The sequence below is a fragment of the Spea bombifrons genome, chromosome 4, assembly GCF_027358695.1.
Source record: "Spea bombifrons isolate aSpeBom1 chromosome 4, aSpeBom1.2.pri, whole genome shotgun sequence".
Classification (NCBI taxonomy): domain Eukaryota; kingdom Metazoa; phylum Chordata; class Amphibia; order Anura; family Pelobatidae; genus Spea; species Spea bombifrons.
Window position 1 is genome coordinate 92863329 of NC_071090.1, and position 23569 is coordinate 92886897.

The window sequence follows — 23569 nt, forward strand, 5'->3', positions numbered from 1 at the left end:
TTTTCCTCTCTTTTTTATTTAAGACTCTCATCGTTCATCATGGAGCAACGTAACCTGTTCCCTTATAACTGCTGCAATGATCCAAAAATCTCCTGTTAAGTCCATACTAGTTTCAAACTATGTACATTTTCTGGCAGCATATTTTACACTTTTTTTATGAATACTGTATTAGAGCACATAAAACTGATTAAAACCTCATTTTCTAGTCCAAATATATGCAAGCACAAACAAACTGTTTTTTTTTGTTTTTTTTTTTTTAAAGAAAACCAGGATGAAATGAATTGTTTTCCCGTGTACCGGTCGCATATCGTGACATCTTGTGCAGAGCATATCCTGTGCAGGCAGCGCTCAGTTTTCATCTCCAGATGAAAGTCCTTCAATCTCATCTTCATCTCCTCCTATCGCCATCCAGAAAGCTTTGGCAACCTGAAAGGGAATGCGCAGGATTATGGCTACATAGCATCATTCTTCTAAAGCCAAGAATTTAGATTTTTAAGGTGAAGTGCCACTGATGTTATCATAACTAAATTGATTTATTGAAGCGTTCTACACTTATTGAAGTAAATCCAGCATTATCTAGCCAGCTTCGTGTCCCAAAGTACTCACCCACGCTTACAAAGGCTTCCCGATTCCATCAACAATAGGGCAGAGGGAATTTATTAGGTGGGGGAAATCATGCAGACCCGCAGGTACAGCGTTGAAAATTATAGGATTTGGAAAAAAGTGATAGATCCAATATGATGCACAACATGCTTCATAAATAAATGCAATACACGTATAGAACCCCCTTACCTTCTCTGCGTGTAACTTCCTCTGTTCATGCGGCAGCGTGGCAGCTTTATCTGAAAAGGAAAACTGGCTTTTATTTCACATATAAATAATTTCCACCATTGTAGGACACGGGACTGATTATATATCGGTAGCTTCGTGGGCTCCAATCTTAACTCAAGACCCCACACAGCCAAGAAAACCATCAATATCCTGAGATGGAATAGCCTATTCACACCCTTTCCCATTTACCTATATACTATATCGTGTCTGGGTCTAGACAGCCAGCTTGTTTGAGCGGGGCCACCTCCTTTACGCTTCTGAAAAAATGGCTTGGAGGAAAGACGAGAGAGAGGGGGAATACGATAGAACCATCTAAATGGCTTTAACACAGTACAGGAGGGATGTCTGTTTCAAAGGAGGGGAAATACTGGAACAAGAGGCCAATCTAAAACTAAAGGGTCAGCAGCTTGTCTTTGAGGATGCTTTGCTGAGATGGTGGTAGATTTGTGGAACATCCTCCCAGCAGAAGTGGTAGATGCTAATAAAATGAGGGAGTTTAAACATGAAATAAAGCTATCCTGAATCTAAGACGAGACCAAGGATTGATTAAGAGTCTGCGGACAACAGCTACAGAGAAATCAATCAGTAAATAAATGCACAAGGAACAGACAACTTGCAGAAGTCAAGGAGTGGGCAATGTGTTATTTCATTGTTTTTAAGGAGTTTAATCCACCAGCCTCTCACATATTAGGGGAATAAAATTCTAGTGAAACTAATCCACAAAAGCCACATCTCAGCATATGTGCTAAACATTGATGGCCAGGGCAATGTGGCACCTGTAGAACAGAAGTATCTATACACTGAGCTAGTCGGTTTTCTAGCAAATGTGTAGATCAGGGGAGTACAACTCCAAGGGCGGCAGCCAGGCCACAGTTTTTGGGCATCCTAACTCCTAAAAAAATCTAAAATCCTAATTCAATCTAATTGAGATGTTGGGTCATAGTCAAAAACTAGAGGCTTAGATGTAATGTAAGGATGCTGCACTTCTCTAACGCTCTCTGAGAAGTAAAACAGCCTTCCAGCAGAAATGGTAGCGCTTAATACATTATGGGGATTTCAAAGCACAGGGGATAGGTATATGGCTTGGATGAATACACGAGGCCAAGGACCAAAAAAAGGTTGAGGTTCTTACAGCGGGAAACATGGGCAGACTAGATGGGCCCAATAGTCCTTATCGGAGGTCAAATTCCATGTTTCTAAAATACAGAGAGGGCCACTAAGTATGCCGTGAAAGCCGACACAGCGCAAGGTACGAGACTGCAGCCAGCTCTTCATCCAGCGTACCTGAAGGAAATATTAACGCCTTCACTCTGTTGAGCAGCCACCTTTTAAATGCCTCTCCAGCACACTCCATCATTTTACTTTTAACAATACCAATAAAGATTTAATTATAGGTGTTGTGCAGAGGTCTGTGGAAGAAGCTGCTGTGCACTGCCAATTTCCTTTACTAAATTTAAATAGGTTTGCTGCTGGGTATAATTGCATTTCCACGGCCCCCATGAGATCTGCCAAGCCTTTCACTTATAACCGCAGCTGTAACACGAAGTGCCCCTAAAACTCGGGCACACAATATTACCTTTCATTTCCTGTAGTTTGCTGAACAGACGGCTGAAGTTCTCCAGATCCCCGTCCGCTGAAGTCAGACTTGCAAGTTCCCGGATATCGAGATCCACCACTGGGTCTGTGAAGAAAGTGAGAGAGGACTAGGTGCGTACCGGGGGAAGTAGATCCAGCACTACATTCTGAGCAGCTTGTTCCGTACAGAAGAGCAAGCGTTACTATTTCTGCAGTGTAATTCCCTGATCTGGATATTTCAGGCAACAGGAATTAGAAGACATCCATTTTGCCGCAGCGGTGTAACCTCTCATGATTGAGTTACCATAAACACAAAGTTGGGCTGTAGCAAGGGGTATTTATATACAATATTTAACAGTCCATATGTTTCAAATAGAATTAAACAGATGACTGTTTAATCTGCAGCAGACAGTAAGTGTAGAGTTTTTAGAATAAACGGCATGGGGGTAGAATGTGCAATGCCCTACCAATGGAAAAAATAAGAAGACAGCGGCCATCTACTGAATTAGCGGTTTAAGGATAACAGGTGGTATAAGGACGCTGGCTTTATGCTTGTACTCTTTTTACGAAAAAGCATTGGCATAAATGAATTCCAAAAAGCAGAACAAACCCACCTACAAGCGCGCCGACCTCAGAACCGCGGCGGTTACCCGAGCCGCACCCTGGATCCGTAGGAGCCTCTGCAGCTTCACCGCCGGGCACTGAAACCTGAACGGCAGAAACGCGTCAGGGGTTAATACAGACCACTACATACACACTGGCTCTGCAGTACAAAAGCCAGAGACCTAGATAGTCTCGAAAGCCTGCAATCTATTACACGGCAGCTAGCCAATAATGGTATCATCTTCATCAAAATTGCTTTATGTAACTCCTCTGTTACTAAAATAACAGCTAACCTAACCCAATAAGTCTGTAGTAGAAAAGGTTCAAAAACAAAAACTGGTATAACGACTGGCCTGCTGAGCAATGGTAACATCCCCAAAATCACTTAAATAATTATAGGGGGTAAGATGGAAGATGGGGCTCCACGAGATTACACTGGAGCTTTGATTCTCCAACTTTCCACCTTTTAGTAATTCTCCCTTGAAGATCCTGGGGGCACCTTGAGGACAGAGATCCTGGTGTTCCTCTAGGCATATGAATGCACACAGTCTTACAGGATGCTCGTATCACATGTGCCCCCATTGTACTCAATATTAATCAGACGAACAGATTCAAAATACCCGCTCACATCACCCTGCAGATTCTCACTGCCACCCGGGGATTGCTTCATTGACAGCAACGAGCCAAAGATCCCGAAAGCTTGCTCTGGAAAGACACGGATAAAGGCAGCTCTAATTAGTGGCGGTTATATGAGTAATAATAAAAGCGTGTTTTTACCACTTCTTAAGGGTTTACCAGATGGATTATCAGTACTAAGCAAGTTCCAATACAGTGATGGTGCAAATATCACCAAGTCACAAATTGCAGTTATTCAATAGTGAATAATACTTCCGAACAACGTCTGGGAAATTGAAAAGGTTTGGTTCGGGCAACTTTATGTGAAATGTAGAAGCCAATGAATACTATTAAGAGTCACCTTTAATTATTGTTTTTTCTAATGGATCAATATTCCAATTTTGTGCTAAGACCCATCTCTTATCACTCACCAGTCTTCATTTCTACATTAGACCACACATTGGCATTTAAGGCCTGAACGATGCGAGTCACACCAGTAGATTCTGGGAAATCATCTGTGTTGAGGGGGGAAAAAAGTAACATGTGATGATGTACGAGAAATTTAAGAGCACTTTATGGAAAATATGTAGGTAATATCCCTCCAAAGGCAGAGAGGGCCTTACCATCTTCATCTGGCAGCTCTTCTGGGTTCAGTTCCACCAACTCAAAACCATGCTGGATGCACCATTCCTGAGCAGTCTGCCGGCTGACACCTGCAAAGAAAAAGCCCTTCCGTTAGAATGCATCGTTCTGACCCTAGCCCTTGTGAAAAGAAGCAACGAGACTTTTCATTTGTTCTTCTTTAGACAAGAAATTAAAACCACATTCAAATCAAATTTCTCTAGAACTAAATATCACCACAGAAAGCAACTGCTCGTTCATTACAATCCAGACTCATTCATTACTTTCAAGATGATTCAGGATATTATGCAATACTTCATGTATGTACAGCAAGCATGATCTCCTGACACCTGTCGGGAAATAGTTACAGGAATCCATGTACCGTGTCCCGTATAGTCCTCAAGCCATTTACACCTGCATAGGCCACAGTACAGGGAAGGCAGTTTTTTACCTGCATCAGACACCCGCTCACAGACCAGGATCATGACATCCAGCATCCACTCTTCCAGCAGTGGTAGCCATGAGGACACCTTCTCCAGGCCAGCTTTCTGAGAACAAAAGTAGAGTTTAGATTTAATCAGGGAATTCTACATTTCCACCAGAATATTGGCAGCATTCTCTTATACCACCCTTAACCTTCTGTAACCTTTTTGCCTTAAAACAGAATATTCATAAAATGTATCCCTTCATGCTCTAGACATGCAGAGAATATTGGTTAGTGATAATAAATTGCGTGCACGCAGCAGGCCACTCACCTCTGTGCTATCAAAGTATACAATGAAGGCCTGGATGGTCTCTGCTAGCTGTGTGGTGACATGCGCTGCGCTGGGTACCACACAGAGTTTAACATCAGCCGAATAGTACTTGTTGTCTATCGTCCAGGGGTATTGTCTGACATCTTCGGCATCATGTGGAACTGCAGGAACTTGGTCTGTCCCGATAATTTCTACACAAAGGAAACACGTGTAAGTGCGGCTCAAACGGATAAGGCATGTTACCTGCAGCTGCTAACACATCATAGAACACATGCAGTGATGATATGGAGCAAAGCGTTGTCCACCTGTTTGTTCTTCTCCTTCGTGCATCCTACCACAAAAACAAACTACCACCTCTCACACAATAAGCATCTCCTCACAATAGTTTGTGGATAGGTGGCTTTGTAGGATGTTACAAAACCCTTCTTCAACCCCACATACACCAGTCCTTTTCTGAAGCCAAGTCACGCTCCATACCGGACCTGCTCACTTCATGCCACCTGCCTCTTATCCATACCTGGTCCAAATAGCTTCCTCCAGCCTCAATGACATCTACTTGGCCCTTCCCCAATGGACTGGGGCTTCATTACAAAGTATCTAGTTTATTACTCCCATCTCTGACTTATCTGTTACTGTCCAATCATTAGCCTCCAAAAAGCACCCTGAATAACAACACTATGCCGTAGTGTGCCATATCCCATGGTATAATACTACGCAATAAAGAATAATGACATCCTATGATTTGAAGGACTAGATAAACACTACCCATAGCATTAGAGCTGCACATGTATGTCTGTAAAATTCAAAACTATTGATGATTATGACAATCCCCCCCTCCCCAAAAAAATAGCCATCACTTCAACTTATTGAACAATCTAGGTTAAAACAGTATTTTAATTTGGTGAAATATTGGAAGCGTAACCCCTGCAGGCAAGTCCCAGAGCCACGTGACCAGACAGGGGTCTTGCTGTATCTATCTATCTATCTATATCTATACGGTGGGGCATTAGGAGCAGGCAGCGCCTTCTACCAGGGCTTCCAAATGAAAGAGCCGTGCGCTCAGACAGTCATAAAACAGAGCTGCCTGCTCAGACAGACTGCTACTCCAAAACAAATGTTATCCCGGGAATGCGCTTTGAACAGCTGCCTTCTGTGTGTAGTTTGCGAGAGGAACCTGAGGAACATGATAAATAAGCACAAAACCAGCCCTGTTAGAATCTTCTGATGAGTATTCAAGTGCATGCTTTTCACTTACGGAAAGTCCGGTCTTCCTGCCATAAAGTATTTCTATCGGAATGGTTCTGGGACCAAACTGGACTTTCAGTTTGTGAGAAGGACAGAAATCAATGTCTGCTCCATGTTACGTCATGGTTCTTCACACACGATCACCTCGAGACCATGAGTTTTCAGTTTAAGGGATAGAGGAGCAAGGCGCTACGTAAATGATTGGCGTTATATAAATAAAAAAGAATATCTCAGGTCCTTTGTGGCAAGAATGTCCTACTTGCATGCAAGCCGCATGGGGAGGATGATCAAAATGGGGGGCTCATAGACCCACATCCCGATAGTTGTTGCTTCCCTAAAGAATAAATAAATAAAAATTGATACCTTGGCTAAGGACAGCTCTTCTGCTCCTTGCGCCCTCACGGCCCTAGGTGCCGGGAAGGGATTTCTGGTCGCCATGGCGACCTGGCACTTGGGATTTATGAAACCCTGCCTTAATGTATGCATTATTATTTATTATTGCTACCAATTAATCTTTTCACCTAGGACTCCAAAGACCTATTGCTGGCCCTGCAGAGAACATTCTACATGGGGCTGCTCAAAAATAAGAATAATGTAAATGATGTGTATTTAAACATTAATTACATTTAAGGAATAAAACCCTCAAATAATTCAAAGACAGAGGCAGCTCTTTAAGCAAGCCACATAATAGCCGTGTTACCCCGGAACAAGTGTTAGTGTATCACCCCAAATGAATGAATGAATTGAGTTTGCATTGCAGCAGATGGGACCATGTATTTTTTTCTTTTTGGTCTCCAAAAATCAGCAACTCTCTCGATGCAGAAAAAGTATCCGGGATGATCTGTCACGCCTGATAAAGCGAAGCCTGACAGCCACCTGGTGGAATAAACTCGCAACCATGAATAATGAAACCTGCGACAGAGCGGCGTCCCTATGCAGACTCTATAACGGGGGAACCATTCATGTTTTAACCGCCCAGGCCTATTACTGAAGTTACTTAGTAAGAAGCGTTCATTGTGATCATTTATTACCAATTATGTTTTTTTTGCCTTAATAAGCCCACGGGTTAGACGTTTAGACCGCTGCAAATTTAGCGTGGCTTTGATTCTTGCGTTAAATTCCTTGCTAGCGTTACCTTTTCTTTTGGTATCGTACACTTCCCATCATAGAGGTTCTGAGTATCATTAAGCCCACGTTATAATTCATACTTGGGAGTTATTCACCAAGTCAGGTGTTAGAAAGCAAATTTAAAAAACTATCCATTATGAAAGACAAGCCCCAGCTAGGCTCTCCTGCGAGAAGGGCTGATATGACCCGGCACACTGGATAAGTATGTAGGAAGAGGGCTTGAATTCATTTAAAGGGACAGTTTAGTGCTCCACAAATGAGGAATGTGTATTAAAGTATATATATTAAAGTCTATATAAAAAGAAAAAAAAACATGGCAATTCCACAGCTGCAGAATACAGCCACGGAGTGAGTTCCAATACAGGTTTCAAGTGCTTTCTGTACATGCGCGCAGAGGTCTTATTAGAGCCCCTGGAACTGGCTTTAATGAGGAAATTCACAGAGGAAAATTCTAATAATCCCCTCTATGCACTATGTAAAAAATACACTTTTAACTACATAGATAGAATGGCCTGAGTGTGCCTTTAACTATACACAGTCCAGCGCTCAGCCCCTCCTGGAAGTTACGGCCCTTTTATTAAAACGCTTACTGTCCCCGACACCCCGATTCCACGAGAATGCTATATGAGGACTTTTACATACGAAAAAATAAAACTAAGTTTGAAGCAACCAACCTGTTTTCCTACACAGCGGCACATACTGAAAACGCCACAGTGGAGCCGCCTCCCTGAATATGTGGCTTTTTCGGGGGGATGTGGGTTGACCTTTTGGCTTCCACATCCCCATGAAGACTTCAGTGGTCTCGCTCCTTTAGGGGAGAGACCTAGAAGATCGTCCCTCGCTTGGTTTTCCCAAGGAGTGAAGAAGCTACATATTCCTTTGGGGAAGCGTATACTCATACCCGTGTCCTCATAACAGATCACAGTCACCAGTGTTCACACAACAAATAAAGCTCTGAAGAATAAATCACACCAGTGGAAATCAAATAGGAACGCGTGCCACACAGCATTCACCAAGCCAATGTATCGGCTGAACACGTCTTGCTCTTAGCAATCCTGCATTATCTTATGCAATTTTATTTAATTATTCCAAGAAGCTTCTCTAGGGAGCCCCAGACATGGTATCGATGGTAGGCAGCTCCGATGCAACGATACTTCTGCAAGGTCTGACCTCATACAGCTATAGCGCGCATACGATGACATGCGACCCCGTTACATATACATGAAACAGGGTGCCTCGTCTCACTTCGTATCCGCTGGTTTACAGCCAAAATAAAACAAAAATGAAGTCATTTTATCACAGAGGCTTAAGCACCCACAAAACAGCAAAAAAGGTTTTGTTGCTCATGATAACGTTCATATTTTTCTGGGACGTAAATGCAGCGTTAGTGAAAGCCAGTGACGTGCAGAATATGATGGCGCTATAATGAACTATATATGCAATAAATAATAATGCACATTACAGAGCGATATGTTGCTTTTTGTAAAAGTACGAAAAGGAAAGATACATTATAAGAAATATTTATCTCTTTGTTAAGCAGGAGAGAGGAAAGGCGGGGTATGAACTTCACATAATATACTCGTACGCAAAGTATACTCAGTATCGACTAGAACGGCTGATGTTGTTACTCTCCACACTATACGACAATTGAAAAAAATGATTCCAAAGAATCTGATGACCTTGATAACCACTTGAATGATTTATACTTATATACATGCAGACACGTGTCAACAGGCCTTTATAAATATAACGTGACTTTGTTGGCCATATTTGTTATGTTAAAAACAGAGAACTTCTCTATAATAAAAATGCTCCAAACAGATCCATCAATTGAGATCCTTCCGATGATTACAATACAAACACTGCGCGAACACTGTTGTCCCACCCGACTCAGTGCTAACTAATATACACACACGTTTATATATATATATATATATATATACATACACACATACATACATACATACGACACCCCCCCCCATTATTTGTTTTATATGGTGCCACATATATATATTATATTATATACACACACACTATTATGGAGCCGATTCCCTAGAGCTATTACAGTTGGAAATGTTAATCATGTTAATGACAAGTGCGACAATAAACAAGATGGGAAATAACACGGATTAGGGCATGCTGGCAGAGAAGGAGGAGAGGGCCCAGCTCTCGATCTTACACTCTATAATCTGAATTCAGACGGAGACATACTATACTGGGCCATTCGCAATAATAATAATACATGGCCGCGGAGATGTGGCTGTGATGAAGCAGTGAGGGCTTCAGTTTAAGCAGGAGAATCACAATTAAAACGCGTTTTTTCCCCTGCCCCTAGGCATGTAACCCACTTCACCCTCCTGCCCACACTGCGACCCTATACCCTGTGAGAGGGCCTTACGTGCAACCAGCGTCTCTTCGCTAAATCCGGGAGCGCAGCTAGTAACCAGCGCACAGGGAACGGAGGCCATGACTGGTCTCACTGCCTCTTCCGTACTCCAGCATGACCGATTTCCGCATGGCAACCACTCAACTTCCTCCTAGTAACTGCTACAATTCCGCTTCCCCCTACGTATGAGTAACTGGATGTTCTCCTCTACTTCCCCCTGCAGAAGTGGTACAGTCGGCAGCGCGTCCCGTCGCCATGGCAGCAGAGCCTGGATCCGCACACAGACTGCCCGCAGCATGGCCGCAATCTCCCAAGGCAGTGACCCCGTTGGCCGCCTCCTGGTGCAGGTACCCTAACAGCCATGGCGAATACACCCGGCGCCGAATAGCACAGATGCCAGGCAGAGGCCAAGGGTCACTTTGATATGAGACTAATGATAGCTTATATGTGTGTGTATATATATATATATATATATATATATATATATATATATATATATATATATATGCACTTTTAGCAAGCATTTATATCATCACCTTCGTGCAGCTAATTATTAAATGCATATTCTCTGTATATTTTTTCTGGAAGCAAATCAGATCCCTATGGCATCCACATAGACATATAAGAACAATAGTTGTATGAATATACTGGCATGCAATGTATGATTGGCTTATTTGGTGCTTGTTTTTATGTTCAGTACATTACCAGTATCTATACACCTCAAAGAGAACACGTATGCCATGCCTGATGCCTGTATGGGTTACTGCTCTAGTAGTTTGGCGATGTTCTAGAGCAGATAGACCTAGACATGACAGGTAATGTGTTAGCCGCTTCACTTTGGTAGAACCGAATGAACCCGCTGTAATGATTTATTAAAATGTAGGCATTCTATAACACGTACATATCCAGTTCTCTCTTTACACGCGGCCTCCCAACGGCCGGATCTGTTAACATAGTGGAAGCGTGTGCCTGCAGGTGCAGAGTGACCTAGAACACTTGAAGAAGAGACTGACGCACCCCGGCATCCAGGATAATGGAGAGATTGTGGATATCCAGACTCTGGAGACAGCCATACAGAGAACAGAGCTTGGTATTAAGGTGAGCGCCCCGTGATTATACACCCTAATCCTGCGCTTCACGGACATCCGGTGTAAGGGAAACCAACACAGCAGAAAAAACGCTTGCATGGCGTTAATATTTTTTTAAACCCTACGGCATATATTTGTAATGAATAATTTGCCGTTCAAATCATTTCTGCTGCAAGATGATGTATTCTTTCTATCTTTTAACTGTTTTTGAAAGATGTGTAGCATGTAGTTATATTTGTAGAAAACTGGAATAGTATGAGGTTTAGATAAATTCACCAAATTTGTGTCCTAAACAAACATTCTATATTACATCTCATGTATATGGGTTACGTATAGACAATGATGCCTTATCACCATAACAACCATTGGAATGGTCCTGCCTGGTGGCCATGCCTATGGTGATCAGACCATTTTTCAAACTTAGCACTAGAGTCAATTTTTTACTAAAGCCCTATATGGGTTAAAACGTTTTACAGAAGGTACATTTTCATGTTCTACGCATTAATATCAATTGTAATTGTGGTGAAAGTCCACTTTAAGTCTATAAAACACAGTAGATGCATACAAATAGGCAGCGGTTTATGGAGTTGATGTGTAGCATGACCTGGCTCCTCGGTTTCTATAGGGGTTATGAGCCTTGGAATGTTTGGTCGTAAACTATTGCATTGTGGAACTAGCAAGTGACAATTAATAGATATGTGTTCCATCTCTGTCTTTGGCAGAAGCATACTGAGAACTACCTGAACTATATCAGCTGCAGTCCGATGAGCCTACTTCATGACGGAAACAGGGACCCATATATCCCCCAACTGATGAAATGGTAAGGGCTGTGTGGCCAACATATATATCATATATACATAAACATGTGCATTTTAAACAAAATCAACATATTTCATCAGATATTGGCCAAGTGTAGACAATGCAGCGACACATTATATAAAATATATAATATAATTGAAATTGCTGAATTTCACAATGAAGTGGTTTGAATGGGGGTAAACGGTTACTGTATTATCTCACAGGAAATCAAAGGAGAATTTATAATCTATGACTTAAATGTTATTTTCTGTAATTCTTAGGATTACCTTTTCAGTATACTTTTTTTGTGTAATGTTTAACCAATTTTGCTGCCACATTCTTAGTTTTCTGAATGTTAAATTTCTTTGTGTGTTTTTTTTTTTGGTAAATATTAACAGAATTGTATCATTTAGAATGATGCTTTAGTCCAAGTCCAAGTGGTTCTTAACGTGTAACATTTAGGGATCCAGCCTTATCCATAACATTCTGGACCAGCATCTATGTTCTAGGTCATTTTGCTGTTCAAAAGGGCCAACATTGTCAAGTTTCTCCAACAAGAAGGGCTGAGCTGACCCTGTATAATGCATAATTCAATAGGTGAGGAGATTGAAGAAATCTTGCTTATTTATCTATTCATTATTTGGGCCAACCAAGCTCTTCTTGCAGCAGAAGCTTACTGGGGTTGGACCTCCATAAGACATTGTGAAGCGAGGGAGTTAAAAAGACAAATCTTCCCTTTAGTGTATAAACCCCGATGACAGAATGAACTTACCAACAGCTTTGGTCCAGCTAGAGTCCTTTGGGTCAGGCTTGGACCTGAGCTCAGAGAAGTCAAAGAGGTTAAGTTAATTTGTCAAGAAGTTTCACCAACGTAGGGACCAAATGCACTTGAGATGTACCCATCTCACCACGCGTTTTATGGCTGAGGGAATAAAGTTTAGGGAAACTCAGGTAGTTAGTTCTCAGGTAGTACTGAAGATGGTAAGGGCACTTATTCTTGTCCTTTCCTGGTCCCCCTACTCTGCAGCTACAAATGCTATTATTCTATGTTGTAGGAGACATCAAGCAGGTGCCACCAAGAGGACAGAGAAGCCACATTCTTCTGGTTATCCAGAAGCCAGGCCTCTTGCCCCCGGATCATCCTGTCACCTCTCACCCGGACAGCAGGTTAGACTCTAAAAAATCTTAACCATAGCTTACGTGATGAGCATAACTCCACAGAGCATCCTCATGTAGAGCAGTGTTTCTCTTATAGAGCACCGAGGCCACAATAAAAGTCACTCACATTATGGCGGCTGTGTGTATTTGTCATTACAGTGCATTGCGGTGCAAGAGAATATGTGAGTGTGTGGGTCCATGTGTGTGTTGCATAATGTGTTTGATAAGCAAAATGGATATAGCTGTAAAGAAAAATGGAGTCACAAATGAAGAAGAGACTCTTGAGGTCCGGAAAGCTTATGTGACTTCGGATCATTTTTTTGTGTTGGCCCGGTAAAAGTTATCCACTTCAATTAAAGACTCTCAATCAAGATAGTATGAATTGCAGTATGATGTATGTGTCATTACATCTATGTGTATGCTGCTTTTATCCATCTCAGTCACATTGTCATTTTCTAGAGTGGCCACCACCACATGGCTTGTGTGCTTTGGGGGCCAGCAGAAAAGTGTCCTTTAAGAATATCTTATATCTTATAGTATCTTCCTCCCTCTCACTGATATAGAACGTCCTCATACCGAGGCTTTACATGGTATATGATATGTGAACCCGTTCCATCACATGGCCATCCAGAATGGACGAAACTCAGTATATGATAACATTTAAAGAAAGCTAATGTATCGATGATTAATACGGATAATAGACACCATGTAAATTATGTAATTACTTCTGTAAGCCTAACCAATATATTTAATATTATACAAGACAACTCAATGTATGTTTATAATAGAACTATTCACATTGCTTGTTCATCCAAATAATAAAGTGAAACCAAGTCTATTAGATCACAGCTGGTGTTGAAATGTTGAGTTCTCTCACGTTACTATTACCACACGGCATGCTGGGTAATGGGGAGGAAATATAGAGGCTTGTACTGAAGGATCAAAGCAAGGATGGGTATAGGGGCCAGTGGTCAGGTTATTGGGCCCTCCAAGCTGTGGCTGAGCTACAACTACCTTAGCTGGAGAGATGTACCAGGGCATCTTGCATCTTATTTGTACAGGCCGACAGTTAAAAGATGAAAGCTCATGAGGCCCGGGATGTGGATTTTGGGCCCCTGGTATTTTGGGCTCCACATGGAGGTTTAGGGGGCACATTTACTTACATGGGAGCCAATAGGAGCACAAGAATTACCTGGTCTTTTTTTCTTGGACTTCTTGGATGTTTTTTCTCTCTTGAATATGCCCTGGCCTATGACTGGTGGTGGGGAGATCTACATGTTTATAGCACCATCCATAGGCTGGGGCCTGAAATGGCACAAAACCACTTCAGGTTTGGGATACGTGTGATCTGGTTTTGTTTTGGATTTCTGGACACTGATTTATCGGATTTGTTTGCGTTGAAAATGGCACAGTGGGCCGGGTTCCTGGAGACTTGGCTTTTTGGTGGTGGTGATGAGGGGTGGTTAAGCCTTTTGGCCGTAATCTCCCCTTAAAGACCCCAGTGGGTCTCCTCTTTGGCTTAGACCCTAAAAGATCCTGCCCTTCTTTGACTTCATTGTGGAAGAGAAGGAATGGGCTACAAATGTGTCCTTAAACCCACCGGCTACCTGTCACTTTTTCACAGCCGACAGACGAGCACGGAATCTCGTGCAAAAAAAAAAGTCTCTTTAAGCACAAATTTGAAGATAAGAACCATTTGATCGAATTTACCATTTTTTTGTACATGGTGTAAGACCTCAAACCCTATTTGGTCCTTGGTCTATGGATAGCAAGATGTGGCAGACTGTCCATCTTCGAAGTAATCCAAGCTTCCTTGTTCTGACTGCTTTACGAGTTGCTCTGTTTGTTAAACACTTTGGCGTTCACCACTATTACATCTCCATGTTGCCATTATTGCACATCAAGGCTTATCCACTATATCGCCACTATATTGTGACCTGCACGCGCATCACTTAGTAGACCTGCCTCCATCTCTCCAATCTACCTCGGGCATATCATTGCTCACTTCAGCCTTCCAAATAAAAGCCTCTGACACCTGCTTAAAAATCCATATACTGTGACAGAGCTCCCGCACCGCGTTCCTTATGTGAGAGTAAGTGCTGCTTTGCCAGCTGTCGAGTCCGCGTGGCACGCGGTGCTTTTATTAACTGGCTGCGGCTTCCAGCTGGGAAATTGCCACCTATAATTTGCCACCTTCCACCCTGCAAACAAGGTGAACCTCAGTCGGCACAATAAAAACCCGCGCCTGGCGGTGGGATGGTGCGATTGCCTCGGACTAAGCCAGGTAGTGCAGCTGTTGTGTAAACGTCGCATGCGTGTTTATTGCGTGATGCTCGGTTTGTCGCTCAGTCATACTGGACACATTGCAAAGGCTTCGCGCTATGCTGGGAATTTTTCATAGAAACATTGAATTTGATGGCAGGGAAGAACTATTCGGGCCATCTTAGTCTGCCCATTCTTTCCTGCAATAAAAACCTCAGACTTCTACCATGTCTGCTGGGAGGATGTTCCACGTAGAGTAAAATTCCCTAACATTACCTCTAAGCTCTAAACGGTTTTAGACCATGACCTTTTTTTTTCTTTCCTAACATTTCTTCTCCTTTAAACTGATACTTCACTTTTGCACTTTGTTGAATACCTAAAAATATTCACGTTTCTATCAATTTCTGCCTCTCTCTCTCTCTCTCCCCAGCAATACATAGTGAGATTTCATTAAATAATTTCATTTTATTACATGGATAATTGTCACTATATTCCCTGGGTGGTCTAGTCCTTCTCTTACCGCTGTTTTAGATAACTATTGGGATTGTTTGATGTTTTTTAATCCACTTTAAGGTATTTAATTCACATCAATAACCTGACTCTCGCTTATAACGAGAATTAAGCACCATATACATGAGAAGTATAAGGCAGTTTTCCTTTCTCCCAGTTTCTATGTGAAGAGCGGAATTTAGCATTTTCAGATACTCACACCCTGAAATGTACTTTCCCAACCATTCAAAAGTTTGGGGTCACTTTTTCATTGAGAACAAGGGACATTTCTAGCTGTAACATAATTCCAAAAGGCTCAGTTAGCCTTTTAAGGTTAAACTTGGATTAGGGAATACAACGTGCCGTTGGAACACAGGAGTGATGGGAGTGATAAAGGGCCTCTGTACGCCTATGAAGATATTCCATTAAATTTCCAGCTACAATATCCATTCACAACTCTAACAACGTCTACACTGGATTTATGATCCATTTCATGTTATTTTAATGGACAAAACAGACAAAATCAAGGAAATTTGACCCCAAACGTTTGAATGGTCTGTGTGCATCTGTGTCTGTGTGTGTATATATATATATATATATATATATATATATATATATATATTATATATAATATATATTACTCTTATTACTGTAGATTCTCATTAGCTTAAATGCAAAATGAAGGTTTATAAACCATTAGAGCGACCTTCGCGTTTCAGCATTGAGAATTAAAGCTGCGCCTACTTAATGATAGCCAAGTAATTATGTATAATTCCGCATACAATACATATGGTAAAGGATGCTCTATTTCCATTTTTACAATCTAGTTTTAATCGAAATTAAATCTATAATTCTTGTTTTGTTTGCATTAAGCTATTAAGGACGGCATCCATATGGTTTTAAAGGACAAAAAGCAGTTAACAGTGTGATTATTTTTATCTAATAAAAATCAGGTCTATCGCGGTTTAATCTCTGGGTCCGATCTGCCGTTACCCGGAACCTGGTTATTTCAGGGTTCTGATTTGCTTGTAAGCGTGTCAGATTGAGCGTGCGTCTGGCACACGCGTACGTCTTGCTTGAGGCTCTGTCATTGTATGAAGAGGTGACATGTGGCTGTGTGGAGTGCATGCTGTGATCCGTGTGCGTCTGAGCGCTTCTGTTTGTATGCCCTGAATGTGGGGGTTCTCCGGTGCATGTGTTCCATTTGGGTTTCTAGGGGGGGGGGGACTGTTGGAGTCATGGGATTTGTTTTTATTGCAGCATAAATTGTCCTTGAACACTCGCATCATGTGCAATCCCGAGAATGCCATAAACCGTGACGTGCTCAGCCAAAGCCACGGAATTACTTTGCCTCTGATCAACCTCAAGCAGAAAAGCTGTGTAAGTTTACTCGCTACCGTTGGGTGTGTATCTCCCGTTTACCTTATTTCGATGATAAAGTATATAGGATGATATTTTTTTTCTCCCCAAATTTCACATAACTTTGTGTGACATGTATGTTTATCTAGGAAAATAAAACCGATATGGCGACCCTAACTATTTATGGTATACTAGCATATGGTGATTTCTCTGCTTATAATATACATTATTGGGATATTCTTCCAGGTCACATTAGAGAAGCAAATCATTTGAAGATACTGATTGGCCAATCTACCCGCTTTTAGACCTCAAATCTCACTTGGTCCTTGACCTAATCTTATATCCAGGATAGCCTTATTATATTGTTATTATTTATTAATTTATATAGTGCCATCATATTCTGCAGCCCTGTACAATGGCCTATCCTATGTGGACTTTAATTATCAGTACTATACAGCATCACTATGTACATCACATCTGCTGGAAGGCTGTTTCCAAAGAGTGAAATAGGAGTACAGATCCCTTAAGCATGGTATGAATCAGGACTGTATTTAAATTATTATTATTATTTTCCCAAGAGAGTCTTTTAGTTGAATTTTACCAAAGTGTAAGTGATATTAGGGCACAAAATGCAGACGCTCAGTAGGCCGACAGTCTGTTGCTGGACATGTGATGCCGCAAAGGGCCAAATAGCCACATGCCAACAAAAAGACATAGACTGTCTTGGGAGGGGAACATACAATTGTTTATGGTTGTGGTTTGTAATCCGAGTTTAGATTTAAATTGGGTCACAACTAACCCGAGATCCTCTCCAAATACATTTGTGTTCCATATCCTTCTGCTTTGGTACTGTACAGAACCGGAGGCTGTGTTTATAAGAACAAGGGAACAGTAGTAGAATCTCCATTTTCTTGTTTGTGATTGTCAAGGTGATCACGATTCATTAGAATCATTGGAATGTATTTACTAAATCGGTAATGGGAACGCGTGACAACCTCCATATATAAAGGATGAGGTGGGGAGGGGTGTACGATACAAGAAAAAATGCAGAACTAATTGCTGGGGAAATGTTAAGTTGTAGCTGATTGGAGTCAGCGTTCCTTCCACCTAGAATCCGGGGACATTCTGATATGCTCCATCTGGGATGACAAGGAGAGGAGGATTCTGCTGGTAAACAAATTAATCTTTGCAAAGGTCACCATTTGTTGTAAGTTTTTATCCAGTGCTTGTCATGTGGAATGGGGGATTGGCTGTCATCTTGCTATGCAGGGTTGCACGTCAAGCCTCCAACACCGCTTCTCCAACGCTCAGAAATCCCTGGAAACAGCTCGATGCCTGCTTGCAATGCCATGGACGGCTGCGTTACATCTGTCTCTGGACAGGAAGCGAGGGCCACCTCTGAATTCCAATAAGATGGGCTTGCGCTTCTCCGCCTGGCCCTCTGCCCACGCGAAAAGCGTTAGTCGTATTGAGCCAGCTCGTATCTCCATCTCCCTCCTCCCTGCTCTGTTCCACCGTCCTCCTCTCCCCCGTTTCTGCACTGCTGCTGTCGCCCACTTTGGGAAACAGATGTAGTGTTTGCAAAAGTTCTGCATGCGTTCGCTCCCACACCTGCCGCCTCCATCTCTGCTAAGGTCCAGGGACCAGAGTACTCGTTTTCTGTGAGCTACTTCTGAAGGTGTGACATCCATTAATGTTCCCGGAAAAGTTCTTCCAGGTATTTAGTGCATAGTGATGATATATATGTGATATAACCCATAGTTAGGTTATCAGATGCTTTAAGAGGTTTACTTTGGAGTGATTCTTCACGCTTACCTCTGTGTTTAAGCACTATTAACCCAAGCTACGCTGCTTCTTCCACCTTTGTTATCCTTCAGGTGCCCCTTGACAGGATAGCTCGAGGTAGGACCATCAGCAATCTGTTGGTGTTACCAGCCTCGCACCGGATGGACGCCTCTCTGCCGCCACCTCCTGTCCCAGAAAAGGACATGCAGAAAGGTGATGGCCGGCGCACGGATCTGTGTGACCGCATGTGTTCGTTATTCACATTCAGTGCAGTTATCAAGTTAATGCCTTGAAAAGCAATATAGAATAGCAGCATTTCCAGTGTTATGTTATGAAAGCCCATATATCATTGGGGATTATAGAGTGGGTAGACAAATAGTATGGCATCAATTACATGTAATACAACAGAATTCATAGTAAGTAGGATAGACTGGGGGCCATACCATATCCATTGAGGGCCACATTTGAACAGCTGACCTCCATTTTGACAACACTGAATTACATACGCTGTGTATTAATGCTGGTGGGCTGGAAGCCACCTTTAACGACCTAAACCTGGGCTTCATGCCTCCAGTCCTTGGAGATCGCAAACAGGCCGCCATCGCGTCTCAATTAAAAAAGGACTGGAATTGCACAGCACTGGTCTAAACAGTGTATTCCAGGACTGAAAACACTTCCATAAAGTGAATGGCGTAAAACTGAGGTACAGTATTAGGTGAAAATCAGATTATATACTCTCTGTGCACATACATGTTCACCAGAAAGCACTGCATGGAAATCCCATTAAATGAGCACAGAAAGGACCCAGTCGTGGTACAAATGTCGGTTTAAACTACCGTATTTGCTCGATTATAAGACGACCCTGATTATAAGACGACCCCCCCAAATCTAAATATTAATTTAGGAAAAAAACAAAAAGCCTGAATTTTATTTCCTTTTATTTGCCAACCTGCCCCCCCCAGTTATGCACATATGCCCCCAGGGTTGCCACTCTGCCCCCAGAAATGCCTTATACCCCCTATTTGCCAGTCTGCCCCATGGTGTGCCTTTTAACCCTCTAAATGCCACTCTGCCTCCAGAAATGTCTTATACCCTCCTATATGCCACTCTGCCCCATGATATGCCTTTTAACCCCCTATATGCCAGAGTGGCATATAGGGGGTTAAAAGGCATATCATGGGGCAGAGTGGCATATAGGGGGTTAAAATGCATTTCTGGAGGTATATATATATATATATAATCTGCTAACAGCAATCACACTCCTATCAAGCCAAGGCAGCCAGTACATGCTGGAACCTGGGGATGATGGGAGTGTGAGTACAGCCTCCCTATGCCATGCTACCACCACCCCCCTTACACATCCATGCTATCACACACTCATTCACAAACATTTAAATACTCATTCATTCCATTTATCACACATACTTGCTCAAAAACCCTCCCCCACCCCCTTATCTGAACTGCAGATCTCTCACTCTAAGACTTCTGCAGGGGCCCGGCTGTGCGAGCAACTTCTCTGGCCCCGCCCCCAGAGGAAGGAGGGGGGGCAGAGTTATGTGACACTCCTCTAGCTTCCTGTTCTCCTGCCGCTGGTAGAAGAGAAGCTGCTCGCGACCAAAGCACTGGTAAGCAGCCTGGCCCCAGCGGAGGCCTGATTATAAGACGACCTCGATTATAAGACGAGGGGTATTTTTCAGAGCATTTGCTCTGAAAAAAACCTTGTCTTATAATCGAGCAAATACGGTACTTGTTCACCAGTCAATCTGGTGGCAGAATGTGGCAATACCAGTGAGCTGTCAGTGTGGTAACAGTGGTCGTTCCACAGGTATTCTGAGCCTGCAGCAGAGAGGTCTCATTCCTCCGGCTGCCCATCTTACGCTGGTTCCTCCGCCCATTGTGCCCCGTGCCCTGGCCCTTCAGAATGTGCGGACGCAGAGGGCAACTATCTCTAAACAAGACTCAGGTAAGAGGGCAGAAAATAAATAATGTCTACTAAACCGCTAGGTGAATCTGGTTGTCTGTGTATAGCTATAGCACCACCAATATAATAGTTATGGGCATGTGTAGGTTAATGCAAACGGTACAGTTATCTATCTATCCATCCATTGCAGGAACTGCCTCCTCTTCTTCACCCAACAGGAGCAAATATCCCAAATTCAGTGCCCGTGAATTAAAGTTGAAATACATTAGGCAGTGGAGACCGATTCCACCGGTCAAGCAGGTGGCCCAGTAATACAGTGTACCAAGAGATTTGGCTGACAAGATGTCCTATGGACACTATGCCTTATATGCCAAAAAAACATAGAAATTCCATAAAATTAGAATAATGGATACAGTCCTAAAACCCTTATTATTCTAGACATTCATGTTCTATATATGCAAGAAAAACAAAATAAGATTCGAAAGAACTGACCCGGTGTCTTCAAATCAAAACAGCTGCCTTTGGGCTTGGGGTTGAATTCTATTATTATTAATAATAATAGTAATAATAAGGCAACATATGATACAATGGGAAAGCAGAATAATAAGTGTATAACACTCTGTTGATGCAGACAGAGAACCTTCCCGGACAGCAGATATATCCCCAAAAGACAATGAGTGGGACTCCACCACAAGTGACACCCAGCTGTGTGAAGCACAACTCCAAGAAGATGGCCTTGATACCCCTTTCCCCTCCACCCGGTACTCGGGGGCAACCAGGAGAAAATGGAACTCGGCTAGTGCTGCTGGAAAAGACCAGCAGAGAAGCACATCTCCATCGTCACAGGTACACATTGGCACAAGAATAAGTATCTTTTACTATTTATGTCCTCACAAAGTATTGTATTGCCTCAAGGCAGTGCTTATAAATGTATATTGGATTATTTAGTAATTAAATTATATTGTATTTATTGTATTGTTTAATTAGTGTGTTTATTGTATTACTTGAGGCTAATAAACATATATTGTATTGTTTAGTCTTGCTGCTATTTAACATACATTTTATTGTTTAGTTAATATGTTTACATTATTGCTTGATGTTAATTAACACTTATTATATACTTTGGTTAATAGTTTGTTATAGTGCTTGGTGATTTTGATTTCCTTAGGTGTACTCAATATGTAATACATGAGGGAATGGACACATACATGGTGTAGGCATGCAGCTATCCTGAATCTAAGAGGAGACCAAGAACTACGTCTTAAGAACAGGAACATAATATACACTAACATAATGTAACAATAGATCACAGGTTCGGCAGTTTACTATACAACAAGTTACTTCTACTATTTTGGAAATGATATCAGAAATATGAAGTTCACTGTCTGTATATAGCATGATTTTTGCACGTTGTGATTCCTCTCTATCTCAGCAGAAGTCCTGGACATCGACGCTGGTCACTGCTCCACCTGGTAAATTCTTGACAATCCACAATGGCTCGGTAGACACTACATCTACAGAGTTTGTGACCTTTGCACAACATCACTGTCTTCTTGGTGGCAGCTACTTGATTGTCCTTCAAAGACTGCAAAAGCTTTTACAGGATTATGCTGTTCCTGTTGCTGTAGTAAATGGGGATAGGCTGAAGGCCGTTGCTCTGGAACAAGAATTGGGCAGGAATTTATCGGTTTGCCAGCTACTGTCTGTGCTGGAAAACAAGTCCTCAGTGAGGGAGATACTGAGTGTACCTGGGCAGCGTTATAAAGGGAAGGAGGGCAGGAGGGCAGCTGCTGTGACTATCCAGGCAGCGTGGAGAGGATACCGAGACCACAAGGCGTACCTCATTTATCGTCGCGAGAGATGGGCAGCAGGGGTCATTTCTATTGCCTGGCTCCTGTATGTGCAGAGATCTCGTGTACGAAAAATGCTAAAGGAATCCAGAGAACAACAGTTACAGAACTTCAGAACTAGAGCCAAGGTGGGAAGTGTTTTTCTTCTATTTATAATTATGTCTTAATAATGGGCGTTTATCCTTTCCAAAAAAAATTTAGCCGTTTGATTTAACTGGAGTTGAGTCACCACATTTTATGTATACCACTGGTCAGCTTCTAGATCCAGAATGGGATCCAAGGAACATACATGCATCTCAACCAGATGGCAGGTAGCACATCCAAACAGCCTCTGAACACACCTACGTTGGTTCTAGTTGTCCCACCATGATTGCGTTAGACTGTATATGTGGAGAGTACAAACTAGCCACATTTCACGGTGTGCAATGAGGGTGGTCGGCTGTTCTTGTCTCTGTGTTAGCATGTTCTAGTGCAACCTTCTAAGAATTTTTTTCAGATGTTCAGCTTTAGGAGGGATGTATGAGCATTACATGCTTTTAATATCACTGCCTCGTTGAGGTGAGAGGCAGTCATGTGGCTGAATCCAACTGATTGGTTAACTGGTGGTTGGTGGTACCACCCTGCCTCCCTGCTTTAGATGTGTTCACAGTTACAAGGTCACTTACTTTATTTCTGGGCAGTCCTTAAAGAGTGAGTGGTATAGACTGCTATTCAGTCTGTCACTCGTCAGTGAGTGGTGTAGCCTGCCATTCAGTTTGTCACTCGGCAGTGAGTGGTATAGCCTGCCGTTCAGTCTGTCACTCGGCAGTGAGTGGTATAGCCTGCCGTTCAGTCAGTCACCCGGCAGTGAGTGGTATAGCCTGCCTTCAGTCTGCCACCCGGCAGTGAGCGGTGTGTCACCTGGCCGGTATTATTATGTCACCATAGTATTATTCTGGCTGGAAAACACAGTAAAGGCACAGTGACGTGCTTAGGTTCATTACCTCCCGAGGGTCACCATGCCACCTTTTTGTGTGTTGTTGATATTTGTCCCCCGAGGAGGGCCTGTTTGTGTCGTTCCCGAATCTCACATCTCCTCTCCTACAGTGGGATTAAACACC

At 42.5% G+C, this 23569-nt stretch overlaps 2 protein-coding genes across 2 annotated transcripts in view; one reads left to right on the forward strand and one right to left on the reverse strand.

Moving 5' to 3' along the window:
• Positions 1 to 9882, reverse strand: AAGAB (alpha and gamma adaptin binding protein). Its single transcript, XM_053465485.1, has 10 exons — positions 9772 to 9882; positions 5001 to 5191; positions 4697 to 4793; positions 4248 to 4337; positions 4056 to 4139; positions 3638 to 3714; positions 3021 to 3114; positions 2408 to 2512; positions 793 to 842; positions 1 to 426 (listed from the first exon to the last, which is right to left on the reverse strand). Exons 1-10 carry the CDS (start codon positions 9839 to 9841, stop codon positions 349 to 351), a joined length of 936 nt encoding a protein of 311 aa, XP_053321460.1. The 5' UTR covers positions 9842 to 9882; the 3' UTR covers positions 1 to 348.
• Positions 9883 to 10003: 121 nt separating this feature from the next.
• The window catches only part of IQCH (IQ motif containing H), a 38408-nt gene continuing 24842 nt past the window's right edge, over positions 10004 to 23569 (forward strand). Inside the window, exons 1-9 of the mRNA XM_053463781.1 lie at positions 10004 to 10106; positions 10735 to 10857; positions 11570 to 11667; positions 12701 to 12812; positions 16815 to 16934; positions 18791 to 18911; positions 20524 to 20661; positions 21251 to 21465; positions 22055 to 22597. Coding sequence (XP_053319756.1) covers positions 10056 to 10106; positions 10735 to 10857; positions 11570 to 11667; positions 12701 to 12812; positions 16815 to 16934; positions 18791 to 18911; positions 20524 to 20661; positions 21251 to 21465; positions 22055 to 22597 — 1521 coding nt within the window. The 5' untranslated portion in view covers positions 10004 to 10055. The remainder of the gene's footprint in view (positions 10107 to 10734; positions 10858 to 11569; positions 11668 to 12700; positions 12813 to 16814; positions 16935 to 18790; positions 18912 to 20523; positions 20662 to 21250; positions 21466 to 22054; positions 22598 to 23569) is intronic.

Excerpts from the sequence above, each read along its gene's own strand:
- AAGAB (XM_053465485.1), bottom strand. The coding sequence starts at position 9,841 with ATGGCCTCCGTTCCCTGTGCGCTGGTTACTAGCTGCGCTCCCGGATTT. Across the intron at positions 4,140-4,247 it reads AGAGCTGCCAGATGAAGATG|ATGATTTCCCAGAATCTACT; the intron begins GTAAGGCCCTCT and ends CCCTCAACACAG. Across the intron at positions 3,115-3,637 it reads GTGAGAATCTGCAGGGTGAT|GTTTCAGTGCCCGGCGGTGA; the intron begins GTGAGCGGGTAT and ends TCTGCCGTTCAG.